Source organism: Micropterus dolomieu, linkage group LG13 (assembly GCF_021292245.1).
Source record: "Micropterus dolomieu isolate WLL.071019.BEF.003 ecotype Adirondacks linkage group LG13, ASM2129224v1, whole genome shotgun sequence".
NCBI classification, from domain to species: domain Eukaryota; kingdom Metazoa; phylum Chordata; class Actinopteri; order Centrarchiformes; family Centrarchidae; genus Micropterus; species Micropterus dolomieu.
In genome coordinates, this window is record NC_060162.1 from 2933138 (window position 1) to 2948242 (window position 15105).

General features: G+C 41.4%; 1 protein-coding gene across 1 annotated transcript in view; it reads left to right on the top strand.

Annotated features, from left to right (window-relative positions):
- The first annotated feature begins 229 nt into the window (after positions 1-229).
- zfyve16 (zinc finger, FYVE domain containing 16) overlaps positions 230-15105 on the top strand; it is a 35116-nt gene continuing 20240 nt past the window's right edge. Inside the window, exons 1-6 of the mRNA XM_046067879.1 lie at positions 230-473; positions 4237-4345; positions 4717-6803; positions 9702-9798; positions 14522-14698; positions 14803-14939. Of these exons, the coding sequence (XP_045923835.1) occupies positions 4276-4345; positions 4717-6803; positions 9702-9798; positions 14522-14698; positions 14803-14939 (2568 nt within the window). The 5' untranslated portion in view covers positions 230-473; positions 4237-4275. The remainder of the gene's footprint in view (positions 474-4236; positions 4346-4716; positions 6804-9701; positions 9799-14521; positions 14699-14802; positions 14940-15105) is intronic.

The following is a 15105-nucleotide window of genomic DNA, read 5'->3' on the forward strand; positions in this document are numbered from 1 at the left end:
CGGATGTATATAAATTTAAAACAAAATTTCTGTAGGATACTAGCTCCTAGAAATACATCAACTTAACAAGGAAATGCATAATTAATATCAAAAACCTTTAAAGGAAAACTCAGTGGGCTCATCTACTATAATGTGTTTGTACAGATAAATATTTCTGCCCCTAAATAAGTAAATTACTACCAATTATCTGATCTGTAATCCCGCATGGTTGCAGTTTTGTGGTATGCAGACTGGCTTCCCAACGAGCAGATCCTGTGACCTCCCTGTTCAAGATGGCCGCCTGAGTGGAGAATTTACACATCTCCAAAAAAAAAACTAAGCCCAACAGCTAGCTTTCCCCCGAGCAACTTTACCTGCCTGATCCTCAGAGAGATGACACATCGATACGAGCGACGTCTGTTCCCGTTTTAAAACCGGAATATGAGCGTACTTGTTGAGGACAACGTCGGGGTTATGGAATAAAAACAGTGCTGGTAAGGAATTCAGAAACAAACCCCAGGTAGCTACATTAGCCGGCTAACGCTTTCAGTAAGAAACTGACAGGCTAACTTCAGCTAGCACCTGCTTTAATCACGTTAATTTTAGGTGACAAACAAACGTGCTGTTTATTGATGGTTGAAGGTTTAAGAGTGTTAAACAGTCGGATAAAGGCAGCTATATAATTAACACCAAAGCTAAGTGTTGAAGTGTGTTTTGTTGTGGGGAAATGCGGTTAGGGCTAGTTAGCCTGTTTGCTAACTTTGTAAAGATTTTAAACGGTCACTAAATAAACCGTTTGCCTTCTTGTTGACATTGAAACATGTCACCCAAGCTGCCTTTTTTTCTTGTGGATTCTGGTGTGATAAGCTACTTGGAAAGTTGACACCAAGCCAAACGCTCTTTAAAAGGGCAGGAAAGAGGATAAACTCGTTAAATTTACTTTAAATTGTAGCTTGCTACGGTGTTACATCGGTGTTACGGCGGTATGTGTGGCCCGTCACATTATGTGACCTTTTTGTTTTGCTGTATTGCAACAGTAAACATCTATTATACCAGGTTAAAGTTACACTCAGGTGTTTGATAGTTACTATTTAACATTGTGACCTCATAATATTTGGCGAGAGTCACACATTTTGATAGTTGTATCACAGCATAACTCGTGGCCAGTAATATACAGTCAAAACCAGTAGTGATTTACTGAAGTACTATCGTTAAGTACTGTTTTGAGGTACTTCTACGCAAGTATGTAAGTAAGTATTTTTACTGCTTTGTACTTCTCCTTCACTACATTTCAGGGAAGTGTTTTACCTGTTACTGCACTACTTTTAGCTTAAAACTACGCTTATTTAATTATTATTATTATTATTATTATTATTATTATTATTCAGCAAGGCCCAGGAACCCCACTGATTCTGACTTTTGTTAATGTTTGCACAACATATCAGATCTGACTCCGATTCTTTTATTGCACATGTAAATAATTTTATATATCCTATAAATCTCATATTTTCTAGATATCTTTATATTTATATAAGTTTATGTTGATTGTTGTTGCACATCTAGTCACTACAACAAATTCATTTCATGTGTAAAAACAAATTGGCAATAAATCTGATAATAATTTTAAATACATGTGATCAATTTATAAAATACAATGCATCGTTGGAGGTTAACCTAACCTACAGTGTATAAAGAAGTTGAAATTAGCTCCAGCAATAGCTGTGACCAGAAATTAAAGGGGCTACTCTGCCGTTTCATACTTTAAGTATATTTTGCTGATAGTACTTGTACCTTAAGTGAAATATTAAATGTGGGACTTGTAACAGAGTAATTTGCAGAATGTTATTGCTGCTGTTACTGAAGTAAAACATATATGAGATACGATACTTGTTTCACCTCCTCAATAGTTTCTCATTGTTTAACCTCAGAGCTTCCCCTCCCTAGAGAGACACTGTCACCTGACCCCAGGTGACAGTGGTGTGTAACATTTTTATGAAAGTTGGAGAAGTCCTTTCAGCCTGTTTATTATTTTTAATTGTCGGAGAAATATCAGATGTTAATAACAATATGTAACTCCAAAGGAAGTGCATATTTTAGTCTGGTGATTAAACGTAAGTTGCTTATTTAGAAAGACTCACTTCCTCATTCCCGTCCACATTTATCCTACGTAGTAAACCGTGTGACACAGCAGTACAAAGAGTTACTGGAAAAAGGAGACGTCTCTATATTTTTAGCAGTCTTTATTGTCCTTTGTGTTGTGGAGCCACTGCAACCTGCTGCCTCTTGATTTAGACAGTTATTATTATTATTTATTTTATTATTTATTTTAACACCCTGCTCTTGATCATATCTGGGCTATTCATATCATATCATATCTATTAAACTGGGACTTGTATTTATGCACTTATTTATGTGGGGGTTTTTTTGTTGTACTTTTACATATCTGGCTGCTATGATAATTTTATTTCCCCCTGGGATTAATAAAGTTAACTATCTATCTCTCTAGTTATCTAGAGACTACATCAGTTATTTTCTGTGTTAAAGTCCACAGTACTTTTCTACTCAGACACACAGGGACAGAGGAACACAGGGTTGTCTGGAGAATGTTGTCACAAGCAGTTGTAGGAGTTGTATCAATTACAGTAATTGGAGGAAAATAAATTTTTGGCTTGATCTTGATTGCTAGGAATATCTGGAACATAAGTAAATTGCCAAATATTGTCTTTGGCACATAGACTATGTAAATTATGGATTTAAACGTTCTTTTAAAGGTGACTACTCGCCATTTTTGTACAAGAAGGTGTTTGGTAATAAGCATTCAGACTTGTTTTAATCAAGCAGCTGATTTTAGAACATGTTTGATGTTTTCTATCAGTTTAAACAGAGTTATTTTCAACCACTCTAGAGATATGCTTTCCTAAAATTTAACCGGAGGAGAATTTGGCTTTTCCTGTTGACCTCTTTGTCTTATCATGCAGAAGAAGGATTCGGCTCGGGGACTGCTGAATATAACGTTGGTTGTGCGATTTGAAGCTGATCTTTGTGGGAGTGACAGTATAATCGATCTGCATTTCCAGAGGCTAGAAGCCCCGTGGGTGTTGTTGTGTTAGCAGTCAGCTGTCGGACAGGGGATCAGGGAGATGGCCCACTGTGACACAAAACTCATTATCATTATTTTTTATTACTGTGAGTCTTTCGTGCAGGTATCTTCCCTTAATATTGCTTGTTTTGATGCGCAGAAGATGAGATTAGGACATTTGAGACTACTGTGTCATATTGTTTTCCTTTTATTGGCTGACAAAAAAAAACATTAATATTTCCCTCTGGCAAAACTTCATTCTCAGTCGTGCTGCACTTGCTGCATTTTGCTCAGCCGAGGAGCTGCAGCCCGTCTAAAGCTGAGAAATCACATGATGCAACATTACATGGTTGCTGTGAAACTGGTCTGTGTGAGGAAAAAGGTAGTAGACCGAACTTAAAGCCAGAGATGTTTTCAGTTCCTGCACTTTTGTCATCTGTTGACTTCCAAAAGTCACGGCTAATTTAAAATTACAAAATAGATGTGGTAACTACGCAAAAAAAACAAAGGCTGTCCCTCGTAGAGATCATTTCCGTGATGTTGTGAGACACCTGGTGTAACAGTCTGAGCCAGTTGGTGGAAAAAAGAAGAACTTTTTGTGGACGGCATTTTGACGGGCGCTATCGCCCCGAAGGTTGCCACTGCAACCGGTTCAGCTGCCTGCTGAAGCATCTACTGCACAGATTGAAAACTTGTTCAAAACCAACATATGTGAAAAAGGGCCCTGCAGTTTATTTTCAGTTAGATTTTATTTGTACAAAAACCTGAAGCACTGTTTGATGAGAGCAGATTTTAGTAACCAGCTGCAGTTTTGAAGAAAATATAAAAGTTATGTAATAGCCAGTGTTTTACTATGAACATACAGTTGAATGGAAGAATAGCTGATGCTTATGCTGCTGGTGCTAAAGAAAGAAAGAAAAAGAATTTACCAATAAAGAAAATGTTTCTGTATGCTGTCGATTTATCTAGTTCTTAGGAAGAAAGAAAATTGCAATCAATGCATCTCTAGTTTTTCACTTGCGTATATTTGCAGCTTTTTAAACATTTTCCTTTTGTATGACTACAGTTTGTCATTTTTGCATTTGTGTTATTGTTTGCATTAATCCGTTACTATAAACATATTCAGTGTAGTTTGTTACATGTGGAATTACAACAAGTATTTTTTTTTATCTTTTTAGGAATTGGAGAGGGTTAAGGGCCCTTTGTTTTAGCCCAGCATGGACAGCTTCTTCAAGGCAGCTGTATGTGATCTGGACAAACTGCTTGATGACTTTGAGCTCAATACTGGTAAGATATACGTTTGTTTGGTTTATCCTTCCTTTTTGTTTTTCAATTAATCTGCCTATTGTTAGATGACTGTTAGATGTCATAAAAAGCGAAACAAGTCCTTTTCTTTAATATTTTGTTTTGTCCAACCAAAAACTAAAAATTCATGCTATTCTTTATACAAAATTATAGAACAGAGAAAAGCATCAAATCCTCACTTTAGCAAAGCTGAAAATAGTGGACATATTTGCCTTAATTTTGTATGCATATTGTAAAAAGAAAGACATTTTGGAGTTTGTCTTATAATTGTACTACTTATAAATCAGTAATAAATATATGGTCTTTTAAAGAATATCTGAATTTAACTTTTTGTCCTCCTTTTTTCATTACAGAGGAACATGAATGCAAGTCTGTTTTCCTGAAGCCGTCTGTGTACCCGTTCTCCTCACTGGGCTCTCAGTGTTTACCCTCAGAGGCGTCCACCGTGCCACCAAACCTCCCTGACCTCAACTCTCTTCATTATGGTTCTGCCACCGGCTGTCCTGACCGCTCCAGCAGTCAAACCTGCAGCACTGATGACAGAGAGGTCAGAGGTCAGCCTCTCACCGCAGTGGACCTTCTCTCCTCTGTGGATCGCAGGCCAGCTAAGAGCTTGGCCCCTCCCTGCCCGGATAGAGCGCTGAAGCCGGTGTGTGACCTTGTGAATGACACGAGCTCAGCCATCCTTGTCCGGGCCAACAGCCACAACGCTTTCAGTGAGCTGGACATGGTGGAAAAGCAAATGGAGGAGGAGGAGGAGGAGGAGGAGGAGGAGGAGGAGGAGGAGGAGGAGGCGCTGCTTGTGGACTTTGACAGCCCTGTGATCACTGAGCATGGACGGCCAAGCCAAAGTGCCAGCTGTAGAGACACAGAGGAAGAGAGAGACTGTGCAGCGAGGGCCGAGCTGCTGGGTTTAGATTCCCACGAGCAGAGCGGCGAATACTCTGCCTCGCTCAGTCTGCTGGACGTCATTCTGCCTGCCGCAGTGGAGAGAGGCTGTGAGTCCACAAATGATTCACTGTCACCGATGACCACTGAGTCAGCTGACAGAGAGGAGAGAGACTGCAAGGAGGTGGCGGATAAGCCCTTGGACCACTGTGAATTGGAGGCAACTCTGCCTGTTGATAGCATTAAAGAAACAACAACAACAACAACCTCAGTGAGTAAAGAGGATGAGTCAGAAGAAGCCTCAGATAAAGGTGAGGCGGAGTCTCCCGGATGTCTAAACTCAGGGGCCTCAGGCAGCAAACAGTTGGGTTTATCATGTCTGCCCATAGCTGTGTCCATGTGTGCAGCTCTGGTGAACCAGAGGACCACAGAAGATGAGTCGGGGGCAGCTGCAGAGCAGTGTGCTGAAGCAGACGTCTCTGAGAGCACAGAGGCAGACTCCTTGTCAGCCGTGGAAGCCAGTGAGGACATCCCGTCTTGTGTAGAGGAACCCGTCGACTCGCCTGTGTCTCAGCAGATCGCAGAGGGCAGGGTTTCTCCAGAGGGGCAGCGTGTCTCTCTTGAACCTGCTGCTGCTGTTCCCTCTGTAGACCTCGCCTCCTGTGATCGCTCAGAGCCCAGCCCAGACGATCCTCCCGAGTTTGGCTTTGAATATCTGCCCGAGAGCGATCAGGCTGAGCTGCTGGTTACAGACGAGGAGTTGGATGCGTTCCTGCAGGCGCACGCCGAAGCAGAGCAGAGCGGAGGCGTCTCTTATTGCAGCACTTCTGGAGATTTTACTCGACCCGAGAGTTTCTCTGAAGCAAACGGAGACCTGGAGGGCAGGCTCGTGGAAGAGGAGCTGAGGAGCTGTGGTCGGGAGGATCTAGAAGGCCTGGCTTCTCCAGAAAGTGACAGAACAATGGGTGTGTCTGTAAATGGAAGGTTTAACACCGGTGCTCCTTCGATTTTGCAGGACTTAAGCCATGAAGAGCCAGAACCCTCCTCTGGGGAAAGCCATTCCTTGACCAGCAACACTTTCCAGTCCCAGCACAGCAGTAGCCCTGATCAGCAGCCCTCCTATGGAGGTGCAAGACCTAAACAGCTACACTGCCACACAGCTAGATCTCCACCAGCGGGGGAAGAAGGAGAAGAGCAGGCTCAGACACCTTCTACACAAGGGCCAAGTACAGCAGAGGATGAACCGAGTTCCCCCGCAAGCCCCAGTCTTACAGAGGAGCATTCCAACATTAGGGATTTGAGCCCTATGTACGCCACTCAGGACCATCCGGATTACAGTGTGGGGTATGATGAACTCTCAGAGCCCCCACCTTACCCTGGCGAGCCGCCCACAGATGGTGCCAGGGCGGTGAATTGGAAGAGAGAGGGGGTGGAGGAGCTGGGCAGCAGACAGCCTGCTTGGGTTCCAGACTCAGAAGCTCCCAACTGTATGAACTGCTACCAGAGGTTCACCTTCACCAAGAGGCGGCATCACTGTCGAGCCTGCGGGAAGGTGTGTTAGTCAGCTTACACTTTGACACTTCACTGAGTGTGTTACAGGGGCATGTCAGAAAATTAGAATATCGGGATAAAGTTCATTTTTTTCCTCGTAAACTGATGGGAATTATAACTTTTTATTGTAATATTTTGAGATATAGATTTTGATTTCCATATATGCTGTAATCATCAAGAACAGGGTCTCCGCGGGGTCTTAAAAAGTCTTAAAAGGTAATATCAATTTGGCGAAAATGAAGGCCATTAAAAAGTATTAATCGCCATTTAACAAATTTTGTAGATACTTTTGTCAATGTGAAAATCCTTTTTGCCCAAAGAGTTTGTCTGCTAAAAGTGTTGGTGAACGTATTTATTTATATTGCATAGCCAAAAACACTTGATAGGCAGGACGTAACTTTGTGCGGTTCTTCTGTGTAACGTTTAGGCGCAGGAATCTACCCTGCGAGCCTTTCACTCTCATACGCCCCTAAAAGTAGATCCGTGCGAACTGGAAAACTGATTTACGTGCACAACCGACCGTAACCTTCCACCACGCTGGACCCCCAATGCTAATCGTTCAAAACATAGTCGGACTGAGCTCTGTGGCCGCTTAAACAGCCCCGTTACTCAACAGGAAGATGCGCTGTCAGCAGGTGACGCGGTAAGACAGAAGCCAACAGGGAAAATATAAGCAGCGTTTGGGTTTGGCCAACGAAGGCTGTTTATTTAGCTCCATCTGTGCCTTGTATTGAAACGCGTTGAACTGTTCATAAAGCCGATGAGCTCGTCAGTGTCGCTTTTCGTGAACAGATCAATCACAGCCTGAACGGAGCGGGACATTAAAAAAAATTGTCAGCGTTCTGCATAAATAGTTATGATTATTGACGCATTAGTAAGCTACTTAAAATTAAAGTTAGAGACTAACTACCACCATGTAGAGCGTTTTTCTTGCACAAAGTTAATGAATAAAAAACAACCCCAAAATTAAACTATTATAATAGTGGGAAGCTATATACAGTACTATTATAATGAATATAGTATAATCATATAAAGAATATATTAATATCAAACTAACAGTTTACTATTATATTAACAATATACTTTTAATATGATGTTATACTAGCTTCTCCTCCAAGTTGTGGATGGATCCTCATAATAATAATGGGGTGGTGATGGAGCAGTGGATACAACGCATGCCTTTGGTGTGAGAGACACGGGTTCTGCTCACCACATGTCCACCATTGTGTCCCTGAGCAAGACACTTAACCCCTAGTTGCTCCAGAGGCGAGCAACCTCTGACATAAATAGCTATTGTAAGTCACTTTGGATAAAAGCGTCAGCTAAATGAATAAAATGTTAAATGTAAATGGATCCTCTGCAGCAGACAGATGTAGATTTACCTAAAGCCAGGATGCCTTTGTGCTAATATGTGCTGCTTCTAGCCGCCTCCTCCTGAGAGCAACATGTTCATCTTGTTCTTTTTAAATGTTGTTATATGTTTTACTAAAGTTATTGTTATAAAAATTTACTTAAAACCCTTTTAAAGGTGTGTTTCTGACGGTTACAGCTGAAAGTGGCGCGTCAGTCTTAAAATATGTTGGAAAGGTTTTAAAAAGTATTGAATTTTACTTCAGGATTCCTGAAACAAACAAACAAAAGCCTGAAATATTTCACTTTATATTTAATGAATCTAGAATACATTGAATTAAATTCCAGAAAGAAATTAACTTTTTCACAATATTCTAATTTTCTGAGATGCACCTGTTTATTGTACTGCACATTTTACTTAAATGTTGTTCTGCCTGTTCTGTCAGTTGACTTATTGTCTAATTAATATGATGTACTACATGGTAAGCTTTTTTGCTTGTCCAGGTGTTTCCTCAGGTTACACCAAATCTGTTAGATTAGATTTGCTGTCATTTATGAAAATCGTGTTAAAGAAGATGGTGACTGAGGACATTTAGGACTTTTTCACCACCTTCTCGAAACTCACAAGGGGAGCGCTAACATCGTTCCCCAGTACCTCAGTGACGAGGCTGCTGCAGACACTTTCTGTTTGTCAGTGTTGAAAGTGCAGGTGTCAGCTGATGCTCATTAACTGAAAATGCCAGATATCAGCCCGGTAAATCGATAAATTGTTTTCAAACAGCTGGTCACTGTAGTTTTGTTTTTCAAACGTTACTCCAACAGCAGAAAATAATGCTTTTTTAAGGGACTACTTTCAGCGGTGGACTAATCCACATTTGGTGCTCTAGTGAGTATTTGGGGACGGTGTATGTGGAATTGAGTTTTGATAAATAAATAAATAAATAAATACAGTGCGTGTGTTCATGGTGATGAAGGAGCATGTTCTTCTATCTTTTAACTTGTGAAAAAAAGTCCTTTTCGTTCCCCCAACAGAGAAAAAAGGGAGTAAAGCACTGAAATCTATCATAACGTGAGGTGCCTTGTGAGTGCAGGCTGGTTATCTCAAAACAAAACAGCTGTTTTTTTACATAAACGTTGTTTCTACAAATTGTGTTATTGGAATGGGAAAGTATCAAATGTAACGTGAAATGAAAGTGAAAGTCCTCATGAAGGGTGCGTGTTTCAGATGAAGTCAGATAAAAAAAGATTACGCCCCAGGGCCAGATATAGCGCAGAGAGCATGAGTCAGCACTTCTTTTTTCAGCTCTTCTATAGATCCCAATTGAGCCGTGTGACCTAAAGATGGAGCTTAGTCCTTTAAACTGAACGCTGATTAAAACAGCATTAGAGAGGACTGTTTAGGTCCTGATCACAACATGACTGCTGCTGAAGGGACTAGAGAGACCGACACGTTTAGAGAAACTGTAAATTGTCGTATTTTACGTGTGAATGTGTTGTTGCCTTGTAGCACGTGCTTCTCGTTACAGCTGTCTTCTCTCCTCTGTGGCAGGTTTACTGTGGCGTGTGCTGCAACAGGAAGTGTAAGCTGAAGTACCTGGAGAAAGAGGCTCGTGTGTGTGTCATCTGCTTTGACACCATACACAGAGGTAAGACCCTTGTTTGGACTGATCCCAGATCTGGCTCAGCCGCTGACAATTGATTTCAATGTGTTTCTGCAGACGTGCGAGCAAAGACGAGCTCCAAGCTGATCTGTCGGTGTCCAAAAATAGTATTCAGTATTCTGAAAGCGAAGTATTTGTTAACAGAAATGTTTACTCCTTCAGAAGTTGTTTGCTGGCTGAGAATCATTTCAAGAAACAGTAGAGATTATTATTCACCTGTGTGCATCTCCTGGCGGGACATCTAGCGTTAGAAAACTTTTTTTAAGGGCTCTTTAAATATAATGATTTAAGTGATATTACACATATTGCACAGGTGATTGGCTGCACAGAAAGCAGGCACGTAATTTGCATAGTGCATTTTAAAACGAGAGCACGTCCCTCCTTTTCTGAAGTGCCTTTGCTTGCTGATAGAGGATTGACTGAGTGGGTCAATCAGGTTTTGAAGTGGGAAATGGTAGAAAAAGCTGAACAGTAATAATAGAGTAGCTAGACTGAAAGCTTTTTTTGTGGGAGCCCCTAATTGATTTCCAACATGTACTGAATGGCTAAAGCTGCACTAATTAATACTTTTTTATAGTAACAATGGATCATGACTTTGTGCAATGTTAAAGGTGTCACAGAGAACTCTGTGACCCCCCTCAGCGTTATGGATCCTTTTAGTAAGGACGTACCGAAGTGACTGTCAGTCCCGATACCTGGGCTTTCAGAATCGCTCGATGCAGAGTACTGATCTGATTCCAGTGTGAAATGAATGAGCTGTGTAAAACAAAATGCTGTGTTAGTCTCCCATCCTTTAAGTCCTGCCCCGCTAACTGCTTTTACCGGATTCTGACAAGGTAGTTTTTGTCGGGCCCACTTTGAATTATTTTAATCGTTCTCTCAAAGCATTTCAATCTGACGCTGTTGTTATTTATATTCTTGTAGTTTCTTTGAATTTGATTCAGTACTCTATATTTCTTTTTTATGTGTACTGGTGTACTAGTGTTGTTTTGTGTATTTGGATACACAATGGTGTATACTCTTTGTTCTTTTGTTCCTGCATACTTGTATTTGTGTGTGTTGTGTACTCGGAAAGTACTTTGAGTCAACTCCTGTTGTTTTTAAATGTGCTATGTAAATAAATTGATTCGACTAGCTCTCTTGGCAAGATGCTCAGGTCTACCGGTGATTGATCAGACCCCCCCCCCTTGTCACAGATACCCAATCCAGCTATTTGAGTCAGTATCTGTCTGATATAAGTATCAGTACATCTCTAAGTTTTAGTGTCTATAACCACATTGTTTTGGTTTTTACTCCCAGAACAGAACTGTTAAAAGGAGAGTGAATATTGGTCAGAAACCCAGGGCCCAAGATGGATGATGACGTTGCTCTGTGTTTCCTCAATGTGTAAATACGTAACTGTTTGCCATAACAACTTTATCAGGTGATAATATGTCAGTCTAATGTTTACAGCTTGCTTTGCTGCCCACACATGACTGAAAACATGAGCTAATGTAGCTCGAATTTAGTGCCTCTGAATGGGGGTAACTGTATTTTGAGATGAGTTTCCTCCCCTCACGGGAACAGACGAGTCATCTTTAGACAGAATTCACATCACAGCAGCATTTTCATTATGGAGTTGATGAATATTTAAAGCACGATACAAAAACAAAAATACAAACGAGCTCAGGGGCTTTCTTTCATGTCTGCATCTATTAAAAATTCAAACATTCACATAACGAATCGTGTCTTTTATGGAACATTAACAGCATGTAAGAGTCCCTCAATTGTCCAAAAAATATATATTTAAAATCAGATGTCTTCTGTTAAGGTTGTTTACTTTTCTGCTTTGATGATAAAAAACGTGTTTCAGGGAAGTGCCTTTTTATAGTTTTAGACTGCAGCGTGGACATGGAGAGAGGAAGATGGATGGAGAGGGCAGGAGAGAGGGAGGAGTGTTACAGCAGGACACTGGCATTTGTCCTTGATCGTGTGTGTGTGTGTGTGTGTGTGTGTGTGTGTGTGTGCGCTACAGGACCTAACGCAGCGAACATGTGACGCTCACGCACCATGTCTAAATTAAGAGGAAAGAGGCGATCCACTTTTGTGGCTGGTGGATGCTCGAGCGCCGTGACGCGATCCTTCTCTCCTCTCCGTCACCTCTCGGTTTCCTTCCCTCCCTCCTCCTCCTCTGCTCTCCATCTCTCATATCAGTGTGGCAAGCTGGATGTGAGGCTTGCCGCACAAACCCCAGCCTAAAGCTAACAGGCTATTAACGGCTAACAACAAGACAGACACTCATGCAAATAAGCGAGGAGCAGCTTCAGGAAAGCTGCGATGGCAGTGTCTAAAGTCAGACTAAGGAGTAGACTCGCAAAGATGTGGACTGGTTAAGATTTAGAAGAAGTGATGATGAGGTAAGATGCTTCTGACTTCTTAATATAGTGTTGTTGTTGTTTTTTGTTGGTTGATTGTAGTGTTTATAATCTGTGCAGAGCATTTGGACTAGATTTTAAAGAGGAATATTAGTGCTGAACTTAAAATGACGTCATCAATGGATTTTTTTACTTGCTCTTGAAGACCTTGGTGTCTTTTTTTTGTGCCTTATCATCCTTTCCTTGCAGAACAAGGTGTAACAACTCCCCTTATAGTGACGCTGTTTGACTACAAGGCACTTTTTTTGTCAATTAACAAGGGTCTGAATTATTGTGAAGTGTGCTTCCTCCTGATGTGGCCGTGTTCCTGTGCTTTTGCAAGCCACACTGTGGTTGTTGTCAGTACACAACAGATCGATTAAGATCTATGATGCCAAATCAATATAATGTGGACGTGTGCGTCAGCATTTCCTAGGAGTGCAATGAGAAGGCATTGAGAAAGCCTCTCAGACATCACCAGCTTTTCCCGGAAGGAACAACTCTTGTCTGTAGTGTTTGCAGTAACCTTAATTCATCTGCAGCTTAGAAATATCCTGTAGCGGAAGTCGAGATATCGTTTAAATGTTAACTGAACCACACAAAACAAGTTTTCTCAAGTCCTATTGAAAACGGTAAAATATAGCTACAGGAATGTTCTGCATTATTGTTCTGTGTTTCACTTCCTAAGCACAAATTAGTCATCACAGTAATCCCACAGTAGTCACTGCCTTGTGGTCATTGTAAACATGACTGCTACACTGTGTGCAGCTGTCAACTGTTCTCTGTCAAGCCTCTGAGCTAGCAGTCATATGCATCCTCCGAGTCTGCCTCTCATCCGAAGTGAGATCTGATCACTTTGATTGCTTTGATTTATAGTTATTCAGTGACAAAATTGAGTCCAAACAGGAAAACCTAACATTAGCAGCTGTTCCCTGCTACATTTATACCATAAAACCATAAAACTATAAAACTAATAGGACAGACACACTTGGATACCTCGGGTTAGGGCTGTGCGATATGTCTGTCGCTACTTGCTGCTGCAAAGCTAACACCAGAGGACGGGACGTTCCCAGAGCAGACAGCGCCTCCAGGCAGTGATGCAACTCTCCTGCTGCTACAGCTAACATCACAACAACAGCATGTCTCGGTGAACTAGACAGTAAGCTGAATGTCCGTTACCTGAGATACAAATAATAGCGATGAATGGGGTCGTCCATACAACAGACTTCTCTCTTTGGTACGAGCTCCTCGTTTCTGCTTGCGAGTCCTCTTGTTCAGTATAACCAGGTCTAAGTAAAGTTCTCTCTCTTGTTTATTCTGAATGAAAATTTCTTCCCTGTAACACCGGGAACGTGTGGAAGAACGGACCACGGTGAAATTAGTTTTAAGTTTGTTTTATATTCAACAGATGTCTGTCGAATATCCAACTTTAAACTACACTAATTTGCATTACAACGAAAAATAAACGATAGATGTTTTTCTATTGTCAAACGATAGATATCGTCATATCGCACAGCCCGAACTCGGGTGAGTCTAACAGTGATATTCAGCAGTTTTGTTTCTTTGACACCAGCAAATTGTGCGATGAAGAGAAAGGACTGAATAAAATGACCTCTAAAGGACCGAGGTGTGTATCAGACACCCAAAAACATTACTGTTTCAAAAAACTACTGCTACTCTGCTTTAAGACTAACTAGAGAGTAGAAAATGGACCTCACAAGCCTTGAAATCAGCTACTAAATTTTAGCAAACAATAAAACAAGACTCTGCAGCATTTAGCTCAAACACTGCTACAGGCACAGCGGTGATTTGAACTAGATGTGAGCTTAACAAGCAGATCAACTTTACACTCTTAGTTTAGGATATCGACATGCTACCATTTGCTTATGAGCAGATAGCTGCATTTTATTTGTTTTTCAGGTAAGTGTTGGACAAATAACAGTTTTGATCTGATGACGGTGCTAGAGGAAAAATGAAGGGATCACTGAAGTTATCACACTTCATCCTGACAGGAACGTGAATGTAACACATTTCATGGAAATAAACAAAATATCAACTTTATGGTGGCTCTAGAGGAAAAGTGAGAGGATCACTGAACTCAACAGGACACGTCCTCTGGATTTATAACAATCCATCCATTGAGATATTTCAGTCAAAAATAATATTGCCGTAAAGCCACACTGCCTGTGAGGCAAAAAACAAAATTTTATAAAGTGAAGTTAACTTGCATTAGGACTTAGATTAAAATGATTTAATCAATTAACTTGAAATTTGCGCTTAAATTAACACACCCTGGGACATATTTCTCCTTGTAGCTCAGGCCCTGGAGCGGATGATGAGTCCTGCGGGTCCCAGTCCAAACCCCAACGTCCCATCTGAGTACTGCAGCACCATCCCCCCTCTGCAGCAGGCTCGAGCCGCCGGCACTCTTAACTCTCCTCCACCGACCGTCATGGTGCCCGTGTCCGTTCTCAAACAGCCAAACAACGACAGTATGACTACTCTTTAGTACTGTGCCTTGTCTGCTTAACTCTTAGTTTGTTTTCATGGACCGTACCCTTGAAAAGACGTCTTTCTTTTTTCTGTGTGTTATCAGGTTGTCCTCGTGAGCAGAAGCGCGTGTGGTTTGCTGATGGCATCTTGCCCAACGGAGAGGTGGCAGACACGACCAAGCTGTCGGTGACGAGCCGCAGGAGCTCGCAGGAGTTCAGTGGCGTCGCTCCAGACCAAACAGTAAGACATGGACACATCCTCCACACAGCCCTGTTGCAGGGAAACACAAGATTCTTAGTTTTTAGGACTTCTTAAACAAAGCCAGTTTTGAGAAAGTTCGTTCTTCCTAAGGGGCAACCTCCAGGTCTGCAAAGTGAAGCTGAAGTGCCTTAAACCTGCGTTCTCT